The sequence below is a fragment of the Podarcis raffonei genome, chromosome 18 (assembly GCF_027172205.1).
Source record: "Podarcis raffonei isolate rPodRaf1 chromosome 18, rPodRaf1.pri, whole genome shotgun sequence".
Classification (NCBI taxonomy): Eukaryota; Metazoa; Chordata; class Lepidosauria; order Squamata; family Lacertidae; genus Podarcis; species Podarcis raffonei.
Window position 1 is genome coordinate 4,743,405 of NC_070619.1, and position 19,362 is coordinate 4,762,766.

Below are 19,362 nucleotides of genomic sequence, written 5' to 3' on the forward strand. Positions count from 1 at the left end.
TCGAAGCTCCTTCAATCTCTAGCACGATGATGTTTTCTCCCCTTGCAAAGATATCGGGAGATAGAATCACAAACCAGACCTTCACGTCTGGCACGCCGTTCAACCAAAAAAAACACACGATCAAAGGGTTGGAGCTGCGTAGAGCTTTTGAGGAAGGATCGCAGCAATTTGGGGGCATTTTAACCTTAGAAGTGCTAAACTGCTTTGCGAACAGGGTGCTGTCCCTTTTACGGCAGGGACATAGCTGTCAACCGTCCCTTATTTGGCGGGAAACTCCCGTATCCCAGCACCATGTCCCACTGCTGTCCCTTATTGATAATGTCCCTTAAATTTCCCGGGTTTCAAAGGAAGCAGCTCCTCTCCCTCCCTCCCTGCCGGCCAGGGAGGAGGGAGGCTCCAACTGTGTTGCTTGGCTGCGTTGCTCACCCAATAAGGAGTCTAAGAACGACTGGGGGGTGGAGCTTGCATGCCTTGTGGCAATCAAATCGGCCGCGTTGCCTAGGGACCCGCCTTTGCTCAGCGCTTCCCAGCGGAGAGGTGACTGTGGTTTCCCTTGCTGCATCCCCTTTGCCAGGTTGCTGTGCTGTGGGAACCATCGCTTGAGGCTTCGTTTGGCTGCTGGCTGGGCTTTCTGCCTTTGGCTCGGAGGGGCTCAGAAGTCGAACCTACCTGTGCCCCTTGGGAAATCCCTTATTTTGGCTGCTGATCCCTTATTTTCGAGGCTGCTGGTCCCTTATTTTCAAATCTGTAAGTTGACAGCTATGGGCAGTGAGTTTAGCAATCCAGGTTGGGTTTTCTGCGTTCCTGCTGCCTCTGCTTGGCACGAGGCCAGGGGCTTGTTTGGAATTTTCCTGCCTCCGCCATCTGCTTTGCGTGGCACTGCCCCTGAAGCAGTGTGACATCTGTGCCAGGACACTCGCGTTGCGTTGCTAAGAGGGACTGGGCGAAAGCTCAGTGAGTGTGGCCTGGAGGTGGGTGTAGCTTAGGGAGAGTTTGGAGGGCCAGATAGAGAAGCTCTGAAGGGCCACACTTGGGCACTAATTCTGAGGTTCTCCATGTTTATACTATACCTAAAACGAGGGACACGGGTGGCGCTGTGGGTTAAACTACAGAGCCTAGAGCTTGCCGATCAGAAGGTTGGCGGTTCGAATCCCCGCGACAGGCTGAGCTCCCGTTGCTCGGTCCCTGCTCCTGCCAACCTAGCAGTTCGAAAGCACATCAAAGTGCAAGTAGATAAATAGGTATCACTCCAGCGGGAAGGTAAACGGCGTTTCCGTGCGCTGCTCTGGTTCGCCAGAAGCAGCTTAGTCATGCTGGCCACATGACCCGGAAGCTGTACGCCAGCTCCCTCGGCCAGTAAAGCGAGATTATCGCCACAACCCCAGAGTCGGCTACGACTGGACCTAATGGTCAGGGGTCCCTTTACCTTTACCTAAAAGGATGCGATTGTGGGCTCCAAAGACCTCAATCAGACACTTGCATCCGGCTTTACGCAGGTACAGTTGAGGCAGAGCTGTTGAGGCAGAGTCTTGTGCTGCTAATGATGAGAAATGGGCCTTTCAGTGATCTCCTCCTCTCCACACACACACACACACCGGCTAAATTAAGTCTCCGAGATCAACAAAGCGTGCTGGGAACAGGTTGCATCTCGCCTTCTGCTGCCATCACTGGTAATTAACATTTTAAAGGAATTGGAGATCTTCATTAGGAGAACAACAGGTATAACACGAAGAGACCAGGCTTGTGGGGAGAGCAGTTCAGGGTTCTCCCCCTGTGGTTCCTACCTTGCAATGAATGGCCATTTCTTACATGTCATACAAAGGTAAAGAGACCCCTGACCATTAGGTCCAGTCGTGGCCGACTCTGGGGTTGCGGCACTCATCTCGCTTTATTGGCCGAGGGAGCTGGCGTACAGCTTCCGGGTCATGTGGCCAGCAGGACTAAGCCGATTCTGGCGAACCAGAGCAGCGCACGGAAACACCGTTTACTTTCCCGCCGGAGCGGTACCTATTTATCTACTTGCACTTTGATGTGTTTTCGAACTGCTAGGTTGGCAGGAGCAGGGACCGAGCAATGAGAGCTCACACCGTCGCAGGGATTCGAACCACCAACCTTCTGATCGGCAAGTCCTAGGCTTTGTGGTTTAACCCACAGCGCCACCCTCGTCCCTTACATGTCATATAAAAAAGGTGAAAAAGGTAAAGGACCCCTGGACGGTTAAGTCCAGTCAAAGGCGACTGTGGGGTTGTGGCGCTCATCTCGCTTTCAGGCCGAGGGAGCCAGCGTTTGTCCTCAGACAGCTTTCTGGGTCATGTGGCCAGCAGGATTAAACTGCTTCTGGCGCAACGGGACACCGTGACAGAAACCAGAGTGCATGGAAATGCCATTTACCTTCCCACCGCAGTGGTACCTATTTATGTACTTGCGCTGGCGTGCTTTCGAACTGCTAAGTTGGCAGGAGCAGGGACCGAGCAATGGGAGCTCACTCTGTCGTGGGGATTCGAACCACTGACCTTCTGATCGGCAAGTCCTAGGCTCTGTGGTTTAACCCCCAGCGCCACCCGCGTCCCGTCCCCTGCCCTAAGGCCTTGCAAGTTGTGTGAGATGGAAGTGCAGCTCAGTTGCTCCTTCACTGAAATTCAAGGCATCGCCGCCCTTCACATTATGTGCTGATGTTGTGAGAGAAACACAACAGGCAGGAACAGCAGCTTCTGTTGACAAGATGGCGGCTTGCGTGCGAGACCCGGGGAGAGACCCTGCCGGCTTGGCCTTCTTCCCAACTGGCTTGTTGCCACCTAGGAAGGACGGCAGGCTGTTAAACCGAAAGTCCCCTTCCCTGGGCGAGAGACGGGCTGCTGAGAGGTCATCAGTGTCCTTTTGGGGGATGAAGCGTTCCCCGTAATGAAGTCTGATGAGCAACCATTTCCTACCCGCATTGGGCAGTCGCCGTTGGATCCGGTTCTGCTGAAATGTGAAGGAGAGAGAAGCAGATGGATCTTAATTGTTTCTTGGTAATGTCATCATACAGTAAAGCATTAATTCAGTGCGTATTAAAGACTTTGTCTGGGTCACCTGTTTACAGCTGGCATCTTCACACGAATGCGTCAAGAGTCATTATTATTATTTATTAAATAAATTTGTATACCACCCTTATACCCATAGATCTCAGGGCAGATCACCACAAAATTTCAATATAAAAACACACAATACAGTGGTACCTCAGGTTAAGTACTTAATTCGTTCCGGAGGTCCGTTCTTAACCTGAAACTGTTCTTAACCTGAAGCACCACTTTAGCTAAGGGGGCCTCCTGCTGGAGCCCGATTTCTGTTCTCATCCTGAAGCAAAGTTCTTAACCTGAAGCACTATTTCTGGGTTAGCGGAGTCTGTAACCTGAGGTACCACTGTACATAATAAAAATAAGAACAGAAACAAAGTAATAACCCCACCCCACTTCCACAACACATTTTTTTAATCGTTTTTATTGATTTTCCAATTAAAAACATCCAATTAAATATCCAATCGTAATACTTCAATTAAAATATAAAACTAATTTTAAACACATTTTAAAAGGGCATCAGATGTCAATCAGCCCAAGGCCTGGTTGAAGAGGAACGTTTTCACTTGGGGCTTCAAGGAGTTTAATGAAGGTGCCAGGCGAACTTCCCTGGGGAAAGCACCTCACAGACGGGGAGCCACTGCAGAAAAGGCCCTGTTCTCGTGTTGCCGCCCTCCGGACCTCTCGTGGAGGAGGCATACAAAAAAGAGCCTCAGAGGATGATCTCAGGGTCCGGGCAGGTTCATACGGCAAGAGGCAGTCAGTGTGGATGCTCAAATGTTTCTTCACGCAGCACATTTTTAAACTGCGGAACTCACTGCCACAGGAGGCCGGCTCCTGCCGGAAATTTGAATGCCTTTAAAGGTAAAGGTACCCCTGCCCGTACGGGCCAGTCTTGCCAGACTCTAGGGTTGTGCGCTCATCTCACTCTATAGGCCGGGAGCCAGCGCTGTCCGGAGACACTTCCGGGTCACGTGGCCAGCGTGACGAAGCTGCTCCGGCGAACCGGCACCAGAGCAGCACACGGAAACGCCATTTACCTTCCTGCTAGAAAGCGGTCCCTATTTATCTACTTGCACTTAATTGTGCTTTCGAACTGCTAGGTGGGCAGGAGCTGGGACCGAACGACGGGAGCTCACCCCGTTGTGGGGATTCGAACCGCCGACCATGCGATTGGCAAGTCCTAGGCGCTGAGGTTTTACCCACAGCGCCACCCGCGTCCCGGCTTTAAAGGAGGATTCGGCAAATGGATGGATCAGCAGCTAATAGCCATGCTGGCTATGCACTCTGAAGGCCTCTGAATACCATTTGCTGGCAACCTCAGGATAAGAGTGGGCTCCTGTGCTCGGATCCTGCTCGCTATTTTCCCACAGGCGTTTGGTTGGCCACTGTGAGAACAGGATGCTGGACTAGATGGGTCACCGGCCTGATCCAGGAGCCAGGCTCTTTTTTTGTGTTTTTATGGAACCTCCCCATCCAGAGCCAGTCTACCTGGATCCCTAGGTTCTTATGGGTATTTGGCCATTGTTTGTCTTACAAGTTACGCAGAGACACTCCATGTCATTTTCTTTTTGGGGGAACGCAGAGGAAAGGATGGCAAGCAAGAGTCCCCGTCGCTGGATTATCCCGCCTGCGAAACCCTTAATGAAATCATAAGATATCATATCAAGACGAGCGTCTTCTGTCGAAGGAGCGCTGGACACACGTCGCAAGACATTAATCCTCCATGCCTCAGCTGTCCCTCAGAAACATAATATTGTCCGGATACATCAAAATTATGCCCCTGAGAAAACACTGGGCATATGTCCGTAGATCCGCAGAGAGCTAAGAGGCATGATTTAGAGAGACGGAATTGGGCAGGGGGAGCGGGGAAGGAGATTCCCCCTTCGCTTCCAAACAGGGGTTGTTGCTTTCCAGATTATTGCAAGAACAGAAGATGCTCACAATCAGAACCTGAGCGCAAGAGCACATCTCTGCCTCCTGTGGCATGAGTCCCATGTTGTTGTTGTTTAGTCGTTTAGTCGTGTCCGACTCTTCGTGACCCCCTGGACCAGAGAACGCCAGGCACCTCTGTCCTCCACTGCCTCCCGCAGTTTGGTCAGACTCATGTTTGTAGCTTTGAAGACACTATCCAACCATCTCGTCTTCTGTCGTCCCCTTCTCCTTGTGCCCTCCATCTTTCCCAACATCAGGGTCTTTTCCAGGGAGTCTTCTCTTCTCATGAGGTGGCCAAAGTACTGGAGCCTCAGCTATGAGTCCCATAGTTTATTTCAAATCAGAACCTGTGAAGGCGGTGAAGGTCCTTTGAGTGTCTGGAGGCGGTTGGAGGATGGATGGTGGCTAACAGATTGAGGTTGAATCCTGACAAGACCGAAGTACTGTTCTTGGGGGACTCCCTGGTCCTGAATGGGGTAACTGTGCCCCTGAAGGACCAGGTGCGCAGCCTGGGCGTCATTTTGGATTCACAGCTGTCCATGGAGGCGCAGGTCAGTTCTGTGTCCAGGGCAGCTGTCTACCAGCTCCATCTGGTACGCAGGATGAGACCCTACCTGCTCACAGACTGTCTTGCCAGAGTGGTGCATGCTCTAGTTATCTCCCGCTTGGACTACTGCAATGCGCAATATGTGGGGCTACCTTTGAAGATGACCCGGAAACTACAACTAATCCAGAATGCGGCAGCTAGACTGGTAACTGGGGGCGGCCGCCGAGACCACATAACACCATTCTTGAAATACTTACATTGGCTCCCAGTATGTTTCTGAGCACAATTCAAAGTGTTGGTGCTGATCTTTAAAGCTCTAAACGTCCTCTGTCCAGAATCGGTCACGACTAGACCTAACAGTCAGGGGTCCCTTTATTTACCTTTACCACTGGAAATGGACATGTTTTGGAAAGGGGCTCCTTAATTCTGAATTCTCCCAGACCAAGAACTGCCCTGCCACCCTGTTTCCCCCTGCTAAGACAGCTTCGTTGGCAAAATATTGCGCGAACAGGAGAAGTCTTAGCATCCTGAATTCTTCCCCCCTCCTCGTTTCCCTTCTTCTGCATCCTCTTTCGACAGCGGCAAAGCAGAGGTGGGAATGGATAATCACTCTCCTTCTCCCTGGACTTTAAAATAGAAGCCTTTGTGTGAGTCCCCCCCCCCCCTTTAATATAAAACACCAAAAAATAATAAAACACACACACACTTTCGGATTCTGTTTCTGCTTGATGCTGTCTCTCTCAGCCATCGCACGTAGCTGGCTTTGATCACAATTGATCAAAAGGGTGCTTATAACTCTTTGCCCGCAGACACCAGTTTCCCAAACCAGGAGTGCATTTTATCTTACACCTGAATTGTTTAAATGTCTCGCGCTGAACCGATACCCGTTCTGTTCCCTCCTCCTTTTGAACCTGCTTCCCCAAACGCTTCCTGTGGCGTTTTTTTGTTTTAATCCAAGCCGTTCTTCCAATGATGAGATCTAGATAAGTGGTAAGCGTGTTCCCCTTAGCTAGATTCAGAATTGGCTCTCTCTCTCTCAGCAAATAATGATTTTTTTTTGGGGGGGGGGGTGTAGGAATGTATGTGTCTGTACCTAAGTACGAAATGTTTTGACCCCTGAGCAATTTTACTTTCTTCCGTCAAGCTCTAGTGAGAACTCTGTGGGGTCAGTTCAGTTGTCATCAGTGATAGAAACACAGATATATATATAAGCTAATTGCAGATAAGCTAAATGGCAACTTCAACCAAGGTTATGGTTACCACACCTTTTTATTTTTGAAGCGGAATCTATTATTATCATTCTTATTATTCATCTCATTTCATTTCTGTACCCCTTTAAAATTTAAAGAGGGGAAAAAAATCTCAAAGCAGGTTAAAGCATCAAGTCAAACAATCCGGAATAAAACAAAATTCAAGCTTCAAGGAGAATATTCCAGATCCTTCTCGTAAGGGACATTTGGCTTTCCCCCTATTTATTTACCTACTTAGTTTATAGAGCTGCCCTGTAGCAGAAGGACTCTAGGAAGGCAGTGTGGTGTAGTGGTTAGAGCAGGGGTCAGCAAACTTTTTCAGCAGGGGGCCGGTCTACTGTCCCTCAGACCTTGTGGGGGGCCGGACTATATTTTGGAAAAAAAAGAAAAAGAATGAATTCCTGTGCCCCACAAATAACCCAGAGATGCATTTAAAGGACACATTCTACTCATGTAAAAACACGCTGATTCCTGGACCGTCCGCAGGCCGGATTTAGAAGGCGATTGGGCCAGATCCGGCCTACTCATGGGTTATAGTGTTGGACTAGGACCTTGAGAGATGAGGGTTCAAATCCCCACTCCGTCAGTGAAGGTCTCTGGGTGACCTTGGATTCAGTCTCAGTCTCTTGGCCCACCTCACAGGGGCGTTGTAGAGATTAACTGAGGAGGGGGTGAACCATGGGAGAGAAAGGCAATGAATAAGGTCTTCTGCTTACTTGCTTAAGAAAGCTGGAGGGGCCGGCACCCAGAGATCTCCACATGGTCGCAATTTGACCCTTACCAGTTGCAAAATGCTCCTGGCGCCTGGCTAATTTCTAACACTGATTTCTGCCGAGGGGACGCGGGTGGCGCTGTGGGTTAAACCACAGAGCCTAGGACTTGCCGATCGGAAGGTGGGCGGTTCGAATCCCTGCGATGGGGTGAGCTCCCGTTGCTCCCTGTTCCTGCCTACCTAGCAGTTCGAAAGCACCTCAAAGTGCTAGTAGATAAATAGGTACCACTCCGGCGGGAAGGGAAACGGTGTTTCCATGCATTGCTCTGGTTCGCCAGAAGTGGCTTTGTCATGCTGGCCACATGACCCGGAAACTGTACGCCGGCTCCCTCGGCCAGTAAAGCGAGATGAGTGCCGCAACCCCAGAGTTGGTCACGACTGGACCTAATGGTCAGGGGTCCTTTTACCTTTTTATGATTCACCCAGACCTGAAGCAGCCTTTGGGGTGGGAACCATCAGCTGTTTCCTGCTTCCTTCCTATACAGTTTGGACGCGGGTGGCGCTGTGGTCTGAACCACTGAGCCCAGAGCTTGCTGATCAGAAGGTCGGTGGTTCGAGTCCCCGGGACGGGGTGAGCTCCTGTTGCTCGGTCCCTGCTCCTGCCAACCTAGCAGTTCGAAAGCACATCAAAGTGCAAGTAGATAAGTAGGTACCGCTCTGGCAGGAAGGTAAACGTTTCCGTGCGCTGTTCTGGTTCATCAGAAGCGGCTAAGTCATGCTGGCCACATGACCCGGAAGCTGTACGCCGGCTCCCTCGGCCAATAAAGCGAGATGAGCGCCGCAACCCCAGGGTTCTCAAAGCATTTCTGGTGTGAATGTAAGGCTTACCACTTGTAAGCCTTTTGCTAGGGGATGTTGTCGGTTCAAATATGGGGTCAGAAACCATCGCCAGACAGCTGGCTGCTTAGTCCACTTCACGGCAGTCAGTAAGAGCAGAGCCGCATGCCAGTGTTGGGCGGGGCCAGAGGCAAAAGAGGCGGAGCAACACATGCAAATGTTGCCTGCCCAAGCAAGAGTCGTCGTCAGAATTCAAGGACACATTCCCGGCCGGCGAAAATGTGGGGGGGGGGTGGGAAGCAGGGGCAGTGAGGGGGTTGGCATTCAGGGGAGATTGTGCATGTCCTGCGGGAGGATTTTGAGGGCCAGGTAGCGAGGCCTGAAGGGCCACACCTGCTCCTTTCACCCCTGGCTTAGCTTAACATTTGCCGGTTCATCTAGGTTCTGGTTTTCCCCTGTCTGCCGTTAAGAGAGATGATTGTGCCTTTGGGGATTTGACGGAGCAAAATCTACAGCGCCGGCTTGGGGAAAGCAGGCTTGAGGCGATCTCTGCTCCATGTGCGTGAGAAAGAGGGGTGATTATTGTGAGCCAAATTTCTGCATTCGTGAGGAACCTTGCTTGGTTGAGCTTATTCCTAAACCTCTGCTTAAGGATGCCTTAAAATCTGTAGGATAGATTTGGATACAGCTTGAAATTTGGAAGGTGTTTCCTGACTCGCCTGTTCTTCAGTTTATGAGAGACGAATGCAGTACAGTTATACCTTGGTTCTCGAACGCTTTGGTACTCGTACGTTTTGGTTCCCAAACACTGCAAACCCGGAAGTGAGTATTCCGGTTTTCGAACGTTCTTTGGAACCTGAACGTCCGACGCGGCTTCCGATTGGGTGCAGGAAGCTTCTGCAGCCAATCAGAAGCCGTGCCCTGGTTTCCGAACGTTTTCTGAAGTCAAACAGACTTCTGGAACGGAATAAGTTCGAGAACCAAGGTATCAGGTGCAGCTGAAGAATTCAGAGGTGGTGATGCTAGAGCCCTTCGAGATCTTTGCCACGAATTGTGCTGGTTTTGGCAACAGGAAACAGCGTCCAAAATTGGGTGACACAGCTTGCCTGGCCTAAGTCCTGAGCTTGCACGCTTGCACGCTGCGCCTCTTCAAAGGGGTCCAAGTCTGCAAATGTAGATGGCTTTCGGCTGTGGCTTTGTCACTCACGTTGAGCCTCCCGCCATGGCTTGGTGGTCATTGATGCTGAGTTTATGCCTCCAACTTTTCGTTCCGGCTCAAGCAGCTGACTCGAAGGGGTCTGGGTTAGTGCGCCCACCCAGACCAGCACTGGGTTTAGGCAAGGTTCTCCAGAGCACCCCTGAAGGTCGTTGGATCCAGAAAACGTGGTGGTGGTGGGGACAGAAAACAAACGGAAGACAAACCTTCTAAAAATTCCCGGAGATGTAGGAGACCTCGTTTTATATTTAGAAAACCAGCCGAGACATTTTGAGCTGCTTGTGCTTTTTCGGGAGCCGAGCTTGCATAGAGATGAAGGAGTGGTAATTATGGACAGCGATGCTTTTCAGCTAAGGAACAGAGCGCTTCTTAAAGGGCAAGAGATTCTGGGGAGGGAAATGTGACGCTTTCTTTTCTTGCGAATTGTGCTTGATGGTTCCCACCCCCAACCCCCCGCCCCGTGAAGCAAAAGGGAGAAGGGGGCGTAAGAATAACCTAAGTATGGTGCTCACATTTTAAAGGAAATGCGTTCTGAAGGCAGCAATCATTTTTTAATAAAGTATTTGCATGCTACAGATTCCTTGGCCTTGCATATTATTAAGCGCTCATGTATATAACGAGGATGGGAGCAATTAATGCATATGAATGCATTTTCAGCTTACCCTTGAAACAGAAGAGCTAGCTTGAAACAGAGCAGGGAAGCTTTTTAAATGGAGAAAGCAGAAATAAACTGTTCTTCTGCGTTCACCTTTTTTGCCTGCTCCATCGTGTCAGGATCCCTTTGAGTTTCTCTCCCCCAAGTCTTTTTTTCCTTTCTTTTTCAACAGTCACATCTCGCCTTTCCTTCAAGGAAACACACGTGGTTTTCCTCTTTCTTCCTGCTTTTCCTCACGCCAACCCTGTGAGGTAGGCCAGGCTAAGGGAGGCGGCAACTGGTCCAAGGTCACCCACTGAGCACCACTGCTGAGTGGAGAGATTTGAACCTGGACCTCCAAGCCCCTAGTCTGACACTCTAACCCATGGTTTCACCAGACTTGGGTCTCCGGCTGTTTTTGGACTACAACTCCCATCATCCCTAGCTAGCAGTACCAGTGGTCAGGGGTGATGGGAATTGTAGTCCAAACGCAGCTGAAGACCCAAGTTTGGGAAAACCCGCTCTAACCTTAGGCCTGGGGGCCTAATGCAGCCCTTCGAGGCTCTGTGCCTGGCCCTCGGGGCTGTCCCCAGGCCCTCTCCTCAGCCCTACATCATATCCTCATTGAGTGTTTCTTTTCCTGACCGCAATGTGCCCTTGACCATTCGGCGCCCTGCCCACTTTTGCCTGCTAGCCCCGCCCACCACTGACCTGGCCCTTGTCCCTTGGGAAGTTAGAGAGATCCCTTGGGCTGAAAAGGGCTTCCCCACACCTGCTGTAGCTGCTGGAAGCAATGAAGAACCACCGACTGGGGTGTATTGGCCAGTACCCGTGACGCAATTTTGCGCTGGGTCTCTTTCCCTTCGCCTGCAGGGTGTGAGTCGATCAGCTTGCCTGCAGCTGGGGAATACAACTTTGTTAAATTGCTCCAGGGCAGGCATAGGCAGGCTCCCGCCCTCCAAATGTTTGGGACTACAATTCCCATCATCCCCAGCTAACAGGACCAGTGGTCAGGGATGGTGGGAATTGTAGTCCCAAACATCTGGAGGGCCAGAGTTTGCCTATGCCTGCTCTAGGGGCTGCATTGAGGTAAGACCACAGAACCGAAACAATCTCTGCATGGCTGTTCTTAAAGAGAAGTTAGAAGGCCATCTGCCGGGGGTTATTTGGCTGAGATTCCCGCACCACAGGGGTTGGACTAGATGCTCTTGGGCTTCCTTCCAAATCTACTATTCTGCGATTCTATTCTTCTGCTCTTTATTCCCGCCCTCCCTTCCTCTGCTGCCTCCCTTATGATTTCAGTTTGTAAGCTCCTCCAGGCAGAGACCTCCCCTCTTCATAAACTGAAGTATGCAGTGAGGATGCAATGTAAACAACAGTCCAGGCTTCCAGCGGTGGCTGCACATCTTTCACGCTTGGAAATTTAATTGTTTTTTGAATGCCTTCCAATCTTCCAAAGTGTATATATATATATATTTTCACCATTCTGACCCAGTGCCCTATTAAAATCGCATGCTGAGCGACTTAGCAGCCTGCAAGCAACTTCTCCAGCTGCGCTGAAGGAAAGTGCCAAAATTGTGCCCAATAGGAACCCTGAAGGCTGTTTTCTTTCTCTCTCTCGATGTCTCATTAGGTTCCTCCTAATGTGTTCTGAAAAGCCCAAAATTAGGTACGGAGGGGTTTTTTTAAATTTGCGTGGCGCCGTGGGTTAAACCACAGAGCCTAGGACTCGCCAGTCAGAAGCTCGGCGGTTCGAATCCCCGCGACGGGGTGAGCTCCCATTGCTCGGTCCCTGCTCCTGCCAACCTAGCAGTTTGAAAGCACATCAAAGTGCAAGTAGATAAATAGGTACCACTCCGGCGGGAAGGTAAACGGCGGTTCCGTGCGCTGCTCTGCTTCGCCAGAAGCGGCTTAGTCATGCTGGCCACATGATCCGGAAGCTGTACGCCGGCTCCCTAGGCCAGTAAAGCGAGATGAGCACCGCAACCCCAGAGTCGGTCACGACTGGACCTAATGATCAGGGGTCCCTTTACCTTAAGACAGGAAATGTAATCGGCCGTTTTGAGTGTCTCTGGAAGGGGGCTTTGGGAAATGTGAATTTCCCAGGGTACCCGAGTCTTGATCTTTTTTTATGTTGGGTCTTCATGGGAAGCCACATATCCCAGGGCTATCCTGGCTGCCCTAGAGGGGCAACTCTCTTGTGGGGAAAGGTTGCAACGCTTGCGACTTTTGTTAGCATCCTGGGCCCAAGGGCAGCCCTAGGATTGGAGCATTGCAGTAGTCCAGCCTGGAAGTGACCGGTGGCTGCAGGCTGTGTGCATTCTTGGCTGTAGATCATGGCAATCTTTTCTTTTTTCTCTTTTTTTCCTTTTTCCATATCATTTTTATTAGTTTTACAACACTTTCCATTGCAACATCTCATATTATACATTTTGGCTTTGTAGGGCCCTGACTTCCTTCAAAACCTTCCTTACGATTTTCTACCTTTCATTTCAAATTTCTGCATTTTCACTATTTCACCATTGCTTTAAAATCAAAAACGATGAAACATCATATGTTCTTATTCTTACCTGCAGTGGTTTTTGTACCTTTCCCTACAAAGCTTCTTGCAATCCTACCAACGTGTATTTGATTGAATACAATTGTCTTTCAAATAATGTACAAATTTGGTCCAGTCCATGATGAACTTTTGGTTCTCGGTTTATTCCCGTCATTTTGGCCAGTTCTGCAGACTCCCATCAGCTTCAATTGCCATTCTTCCTTTGTCGTTAATTCCTCTTGTTTCCACTTCTGAAGCTACTACCTTTCATGCCTTGTTTGTGAGATTATTTCATGTGGCGGAGGGGATCTTCTGTTGCTCTTGGACATGGCTAGGCAAACTAAGTACCGGGGGCCGGATGTGGCCCAATCGCCTTCTAAATCTGGCCCACAGATGGTCCAGGAATCAGCGTGTTTTTACATGAGTAGAATGTGTGCTTTTATTTAAAATGCATTTCTGGGTTATTTGTGGGGCCTGCCTGGTGTTTTCACAGGAGTAGAATGCGTGCTTTTTAATAAAATCATCTCTGGGTTATTTGTGGGGCATAGGAATTTGTTCATTTACCCGTATTTTTTGCTCTATAAGACGCACCAGACCACAAGACGCACCTAGTTTTTGGAGGAGGAAAACAAGAAAACAAATATTCTGAATCTCAGAAGCCAGAACAGCAAGAGGGATCGCTGCTCAGTGAAAGCAGCAACCCCTCTTGCTGTTCTGGCTTCTGGGATAGCTGCGCAGCCTGCATTCGCTCCATAAGACGCACACACATTTCCCCTTACTTTTTAGGAGGGAAAAAGTGAGTCTTATAGAGCAAAAAATACGGTAAGTTCAGTTATTTGTGGGGCATAGGAATCTGTTCATTTTTGTTTTTCTTTTCAAAATATAGTCCGGCCCCCCTACAAGGTCTGAGGGACAGTGGACCGGCCCCCTGCTGAAAAAGTTTACTCTTGGGGAACAGAGTGCTTGGCTGCATGCACAGTTCTGCAGCGGCCACCTTGAAAAACCCTTCGCAGTCTAAACTTGCGTCTCTTTCCCTCCGCAGGTCTTGACGCCGTTCCAGAGGCGCTGTGAGTTCTGCTAAACTGGGGGGGCCGCCAGGCCGGGGTCAGAGACCTCCCCCCGCCACCAGCATGAATCCTGCCTCGGGATTAACACTGCTGCTCCCCCTTGTCAACATCGTCTACTTGCTGCTGGTGGGCTGCACCGCTGAAAGTAAGTGAAGCGCACACACCCCACACCACAAAAACCCCACAGTCTATTCTGGTATTGTGTGCTCATTTTCTGAAATTGCACAGTCTTCATTTAAAACGTATCCTCAGGTCTGGGTGCGAATGAGTGGGAAGCTTTCTGCATGCTCTCAAGGTGCTCTTTGTTATTGCATGTTTTTTTACTCTAAGGATTTGAAGAAGCCGGACTCTGTTGGTGTATGGGTGTCGGGGAGAGGAGTCCCTAAAACCTAAGAGCTCCATATAGATGAGTCCTTCTTTGGCGATCCCTCGTAGCCGAGTAAACACAGTCTTAACAATGAGTCCATAAGTGACTGTGGAGGCCAATTCTGGATCCACACGTCCTTCCACAGTGGGGACATTGGCTTCCGGGTGGGAGTTGATCCCGGTGAGGGTTTGCCAAGCATGCCTTCCTCTTAGCACATTTCTCCCTTTCGACCTGAGTTCGAACGTCTTCAAAGCCCATGACACCTTTGGTAAAGGCTGTTCTCCAACTGGATCGCTCGCAAGCCAGTGTTTCCCAGTTGTCGGTGTTTATACTACATTTTTAAAGATTTGCCTTGAGAGAGTCTTTACATCTCTTTTGTTGACCACCAGCATTATACTTTCCATTTTTAAGTTCGGAATCGAGTAGTAGTTGCTTTAGAAGACGATAGTCAGGCATCCAGACAGCATGGCCAGTCCAACATGACAGCCCTGAAAGATTGTGTCTCTCTCTACAAACGGGTGCTAAGATCTTCAGATGAGAACCATCTCTAGGTCCCATCTACTTCAGAGGCAATGGTTGGTGGTGACACAAGAGACAGAGCCTTTTCTGCAGCTGCTCCCAAGGTGAGAAAGACGAGACCCTTTTAGTGCTTGAGACCCTGGAGAGCTGCTGGTGGTGGGATGACAGTGAGTAGTCAGAGGGAGAAGACTGAGTGGAGGAGATGTCAGAAGCTGAAGAGGCAACAGGGCTTAGTGAGCGGGGAGAGTCTGTGGCAGAGAGCAGTCCAGACTCAGAGGCAGAAGCTGAAACAGGAGAGGAAGGAGGCCAAGAGGCAGAGATGAGTCCGGCTGGTGAAGAGGCACGGGTGTCTCCTTGTCCTGCTGCGATAAGCTCCCCTTCCCTCTAGTCTCCCAGCACCAGGAGAGGCATGAAGAGGGCAGGGGAGATGTTAGTTCCATGCAGGCACAGTCTCAGATTGCATGAGGGGAAACCCTGCAGAGGAGGGGACTTAGGCAGCTGTGGGGAGGTGGAGACTTTCAGTCTCAGCAGCTGCTTCATGGGGGCAAGAGCTGCCAGAGATGCGTCGCTGTGCTCATTAGGCCTGACACCCCTGTGCAGATCCTGTCTTTTTGCCAATAAAGCATTAACTCCAACTTGCACAGTGTGATTTACTGCTGGCTCAGTCATGGGACATGGGTGGCGCTGTGGGTTAAACCACAGAGCCTAGGACTTGCCGATCAGAAGGTTGGCGGTTCGAATCCCCGCGACGGGGTGAGCTCCCATTGCTCGGTCCCAGCTCCTGCCAACCTAGCAGTTCAAAAGCACGTCAAAGTGCAGTTCGAAAGCACGTCAAAGTGCAAGTAGATAAATAGGTACCGCTCCGGCGGGAAGGTAAACGGCATTTCCGTGCGCTGCTCTGGTTCGCCAGAAGCGGCTTAGTCATGCTGGCCACATGACCCGGAAGCTGTACGCCGGCTCCCTCAGCCAATAAAGCGAGATGAGCGCCGCAACCCCAGAGTCGGCCACGACTGGACCTAATGGTCAGGGGTCCCTTTACCCTTTACCTTTTACAGTCTTGCCAGTGGAGGAACAGCCCCACCTGGAAGAGGCTTGCTCAGTGTTAGGGTTCCTGCTTTTCTTCCATGATTCCATGCCAGGAACTCCAGATTTATTCATCATTTTTTAAGTGGGCTTAACAGCACACATCCTTTACAAGTCTGCTCAGAAGAACTCCCAGTGGGCTCAGTAGGGTTTGCTCTTGGGTAAACAGATTGCGGCCAAAGTATTAACTGTCTGACCCTGGTATAAGGAGGCTTGCAGTGTTCCTTTGTGTGGGTTGAGCCCTGACTGTTGTGTCCGTGGTGGGGACATCTCGACCTGGGTCCTGGAGAAATTCACGTATGTGAGTCATCTGGAGACGTGAGAGTTGCCAACCTGGGTGAGAGTTGTCCTTGGCGTATCTGCAGGAATTCCATATTTGAAAAAGCAAAACGGGGAGAACTGTCCCCATGCTACCTTGGTTATATACACCTGACTTCTCTTTTAAGTATGTGGCTTGAATCGCTTGCTTGAGCCCTTTCAGGTTGGTTCTGCCCCAAAGTGAACTTCTCCGGCTGGTGATGTTTGGTTCTACAGTGGTACCTCGGGTTAAGAACTTAATTCGTTCCAGAGGTCCGTTCTTAACCTGAAACTGTTCTTAACCTGAGGTACCACTTTAGCTAATGAGGCCTCCTGCTGCGCCGCTGCACGATTTCTGTTCTCATCCTGAAGCAAAGTTCTTAACCCGAGGTACTATTTCTGGGTTAGCAGAGTCTGTAACCTGTAGTGTTTGTAACCTGAAGCATCTTTAACCGGAGGTACCACTGTAGCTGGGACGCGGCTGGCGCTGTGAGTTAAACCACAGAGCCTAGGGCTTGCCGATCAGAAGGTTGGCGGTTCAAATCCCCGCGACGGGGTGAGCTCCCGTTGCTCGGTCCCTGCTCCTGCCAACCTAGCAGTTTGAAAGCACATCAAAGTGCAAGTAGATAAATAGGTACCGCTCCGGCGGGAAGGTCAACAGCGTTTCCATGCGCTGCTCTGGTTGGCCAGAAGCGGCTTAGTCATGCTGGCCACATGACCCGGAAGCTGTACGCCGGCTCCCTCGGCCAATAAAGCGAGATGAGCACCGCAGCCCCAGAGTTGGCCACGACTGGACCTAATGGTCAGGGGTCCCTTTACCTTTACCTTTACCACTGTAGTTGAGTTGGGAATAGAAAACCCCACAGACAGACAGACACTTATTGTTTTGGGGAGGCTCTCCCCAAAATCTTCCATCTCTGGTTGGCGGTTCCTTCTCCCGTATTTCATGCTGTCATGATGGGAGAGTTTTGGACAGTTCCTCTTGTTCTGCCCCCCCTTCTCTCTCTCTCTCTCTCTCTCTCTCTCTCTCTCTCTCTCTCTCTTTTGCATCCAAGGACACTGAATTAAACTCAAGTGTCACCTTGTTTAACTGCTTGATCAAATTAAATCAAGTCGCAGTGATGTCATCTTCTCTCCCCACACTTCTGTCCCTCCGTTAGTGCTATATAAATAAGTCAGATGGGGTGGGGTGGGGGACAAGAGGACAAGGTGAGCAACGGGAACCCTTGCCAGGTTCTTCAGCTGCAATTAAAAACAGCTGCAACCGAGTGGAGTCGCGTGATCCCTCTGAACGTTTAAGATGGGCTCTAGGGTGGGCTTGGATTAGATGAATTAGATTAGAAAAGGACAACCAAAATGATGGACCGGCGCCCCTTTGAGGGAAAGGTCTATATAAATTAGGCTACTGCAATTCATTATATGTAGGGCTGCCTCTGAAGATGGTTTGGAAACTTCAGCCAATGCAGAATTTGGGGCAAGATGGTTTGATCGTATCATGCCAATCCTGGCCCAAATGCACAGGCTGCTGGTTAGTCTCTGGTCCAAATCAAAGTCCTGGTTTTGACTTAAAGGTAAAGGGTAAAGGGATCCCTGACCATTAGGTCCAGTTGTGACCAACTCTGGGGTTGCGGCGCTCATCTCGCTTTATTGGCTGAGGGAGCCGGTGTACAGCTTCCGGGTCATGTGGCCAGCAGGACTAAGCCGCTTCTGGCGAACCAGAGCAGCGCACGGAACCGCCGTTTACCTTCCCGCCGGAGCGGTACCTATTTATCTACTTGCACTTTGAGGTGCTTTCGAACTGCTAGGTTGGCAGGAGCAGGGACCAAGCAACGGGAGCTCACCCCGTCGCAGGGATTCAAACCACCGACCTTCTGCTCGGCAAGTCCTAGGCTCTGTGGTTTAACCCACAGCGCCACCCGTGTCCCAAAGTGCTGGTTTTGACTTACAAAGCCTTAAATGTTTCAGGACTGCAAAAACTCAAGGACCCTCTCTCTGTATGTGAACTGCCCCGGACCCTGAGATCATCATCCATGCCCTTCTTTGTCTGCCGCCTCTGCCAGAGGTCCGGAGGGGTGACAGCATGAGAACAGGGCCTTTTCTGCAGTGGCTCCCTGTTTGTGGGACACTCTCCCCAGCACTGATGGCACCAAGGCTGCAGGTTCAACCCCCGTACGGGACAGTTGCATATTCCTGCATTTCAGGGTCTTGGATTAGATTATCTTTACAGTCTCTTCCAACTCTCCAATTCTACGATTCTATATCTTTAGGCACCAGGCTTAAAACACCCCTCTTTTCCCAGGCCTTCAGCTAATTAAACAATCTATGGCCTTTTCAACTTTTTTTTTGGGGGGGTATGGTTTTTGTTATTATTATGGTATGCATTTCCTGTAAGCAGCCCTGTGGTTTTTTGGATGAAGGGTGGTATAGAAATTTAATAAATGGATTTTAAAAAGTAAAAATACTCCTCTATATTCCTCAAACCTGGGAGGTTGAACCCTCTCTATATTCCCTTTGGGGGGAGGGCAGCAAAAACGACCAAAGGGGCTGTGGCGAGTCCCCGATGAGGAACGGTTGCAGCATTTGGGGCTTTTCTGGTTTAGAGAAAAAGCAAGTAAGAAGGGACCTACCTGATAGGAATTTATAAAATTATGTAGGGCATGGAGAAAGCAGACAAGGGAGAAGTTTCTCTCTCTCTCTCTCATCTGGGACATCGAAGGAAGTTGAATGTTTGGAGATTATTCCATGGAGCAGAGAGTTCATCTACGGAACTCATTGCCACAGGAAGCAGTGATGGGCGCCAACCTAGATGCCTATAAAAGAGGATTGAGCAAATTCTTTGGGGAGGATGCTGTTGATGGCATGGAAACCACAAGAGAGGAAAGTTGCTCTTGTCCTCAAATTCTGCTTGCTGATTTCCTAGGGGATCTGGTCAGCCACTGTGAAAACAGAAAGCTGGACTAGATGGGTCGCCGGCCTGATCCAGCAGGTTCTTCTTATTTTCTCCCAAGTCACGCAGTGTAGAAGCTCCATGCTGTTTTGCATTGGGGAGGGGGACAGAGGGGAGGTTGTTAAGCAGAGCAACCGCCCCACTGCTGGACACTGTGGGTCACGAATGGCTTTAAAACAGAATTAGAGGAATCCATGGATTGGTGCCTAGCAGTCAAATCCTTGGAGGAGAATGCAGCAGATGTTCCGCCTACCCCTGACCATTTTGGTCACCCTTTGGCCTGAATGTGACTCGCATTGGCTACAGCCACATGCTTCCACTTGCCAGCCCAGTGCTTGAAAATTGCTCTCTTCCTT

At 50.2% G+C, this 19,362-nt stretch overlaps 1 protein-coding gene across 7 annotated transcripts in view; it reads left to right on the forward strand.

Annotated features, from left to right (window-relative positions):
• Positions 1–19,362, forward strand: part of PTPRS (protein tyrosine phosphatase receptor type S) — a 322,165-nt gene that overhangs the window by 113,427 nt on the left and 189,376 nt on the right. For all 7 annotated transcript variants that reach the window (XM_053372614.1, XM_053372613.1, XM_053372616.1 and 4 more), the window contains exon 2: positions 13,769–13,938. In XM_053372614.1, the coding sequence (XP_053228589.1) occupies positions 13,857–13,938 (82 nt within the window). In that variant the 5' untranslated portion in view covers positions 13,769–13,856. The remainder of the gene's footprint in view (positions 1–13,768; positions 13,939–19,362) is intronic.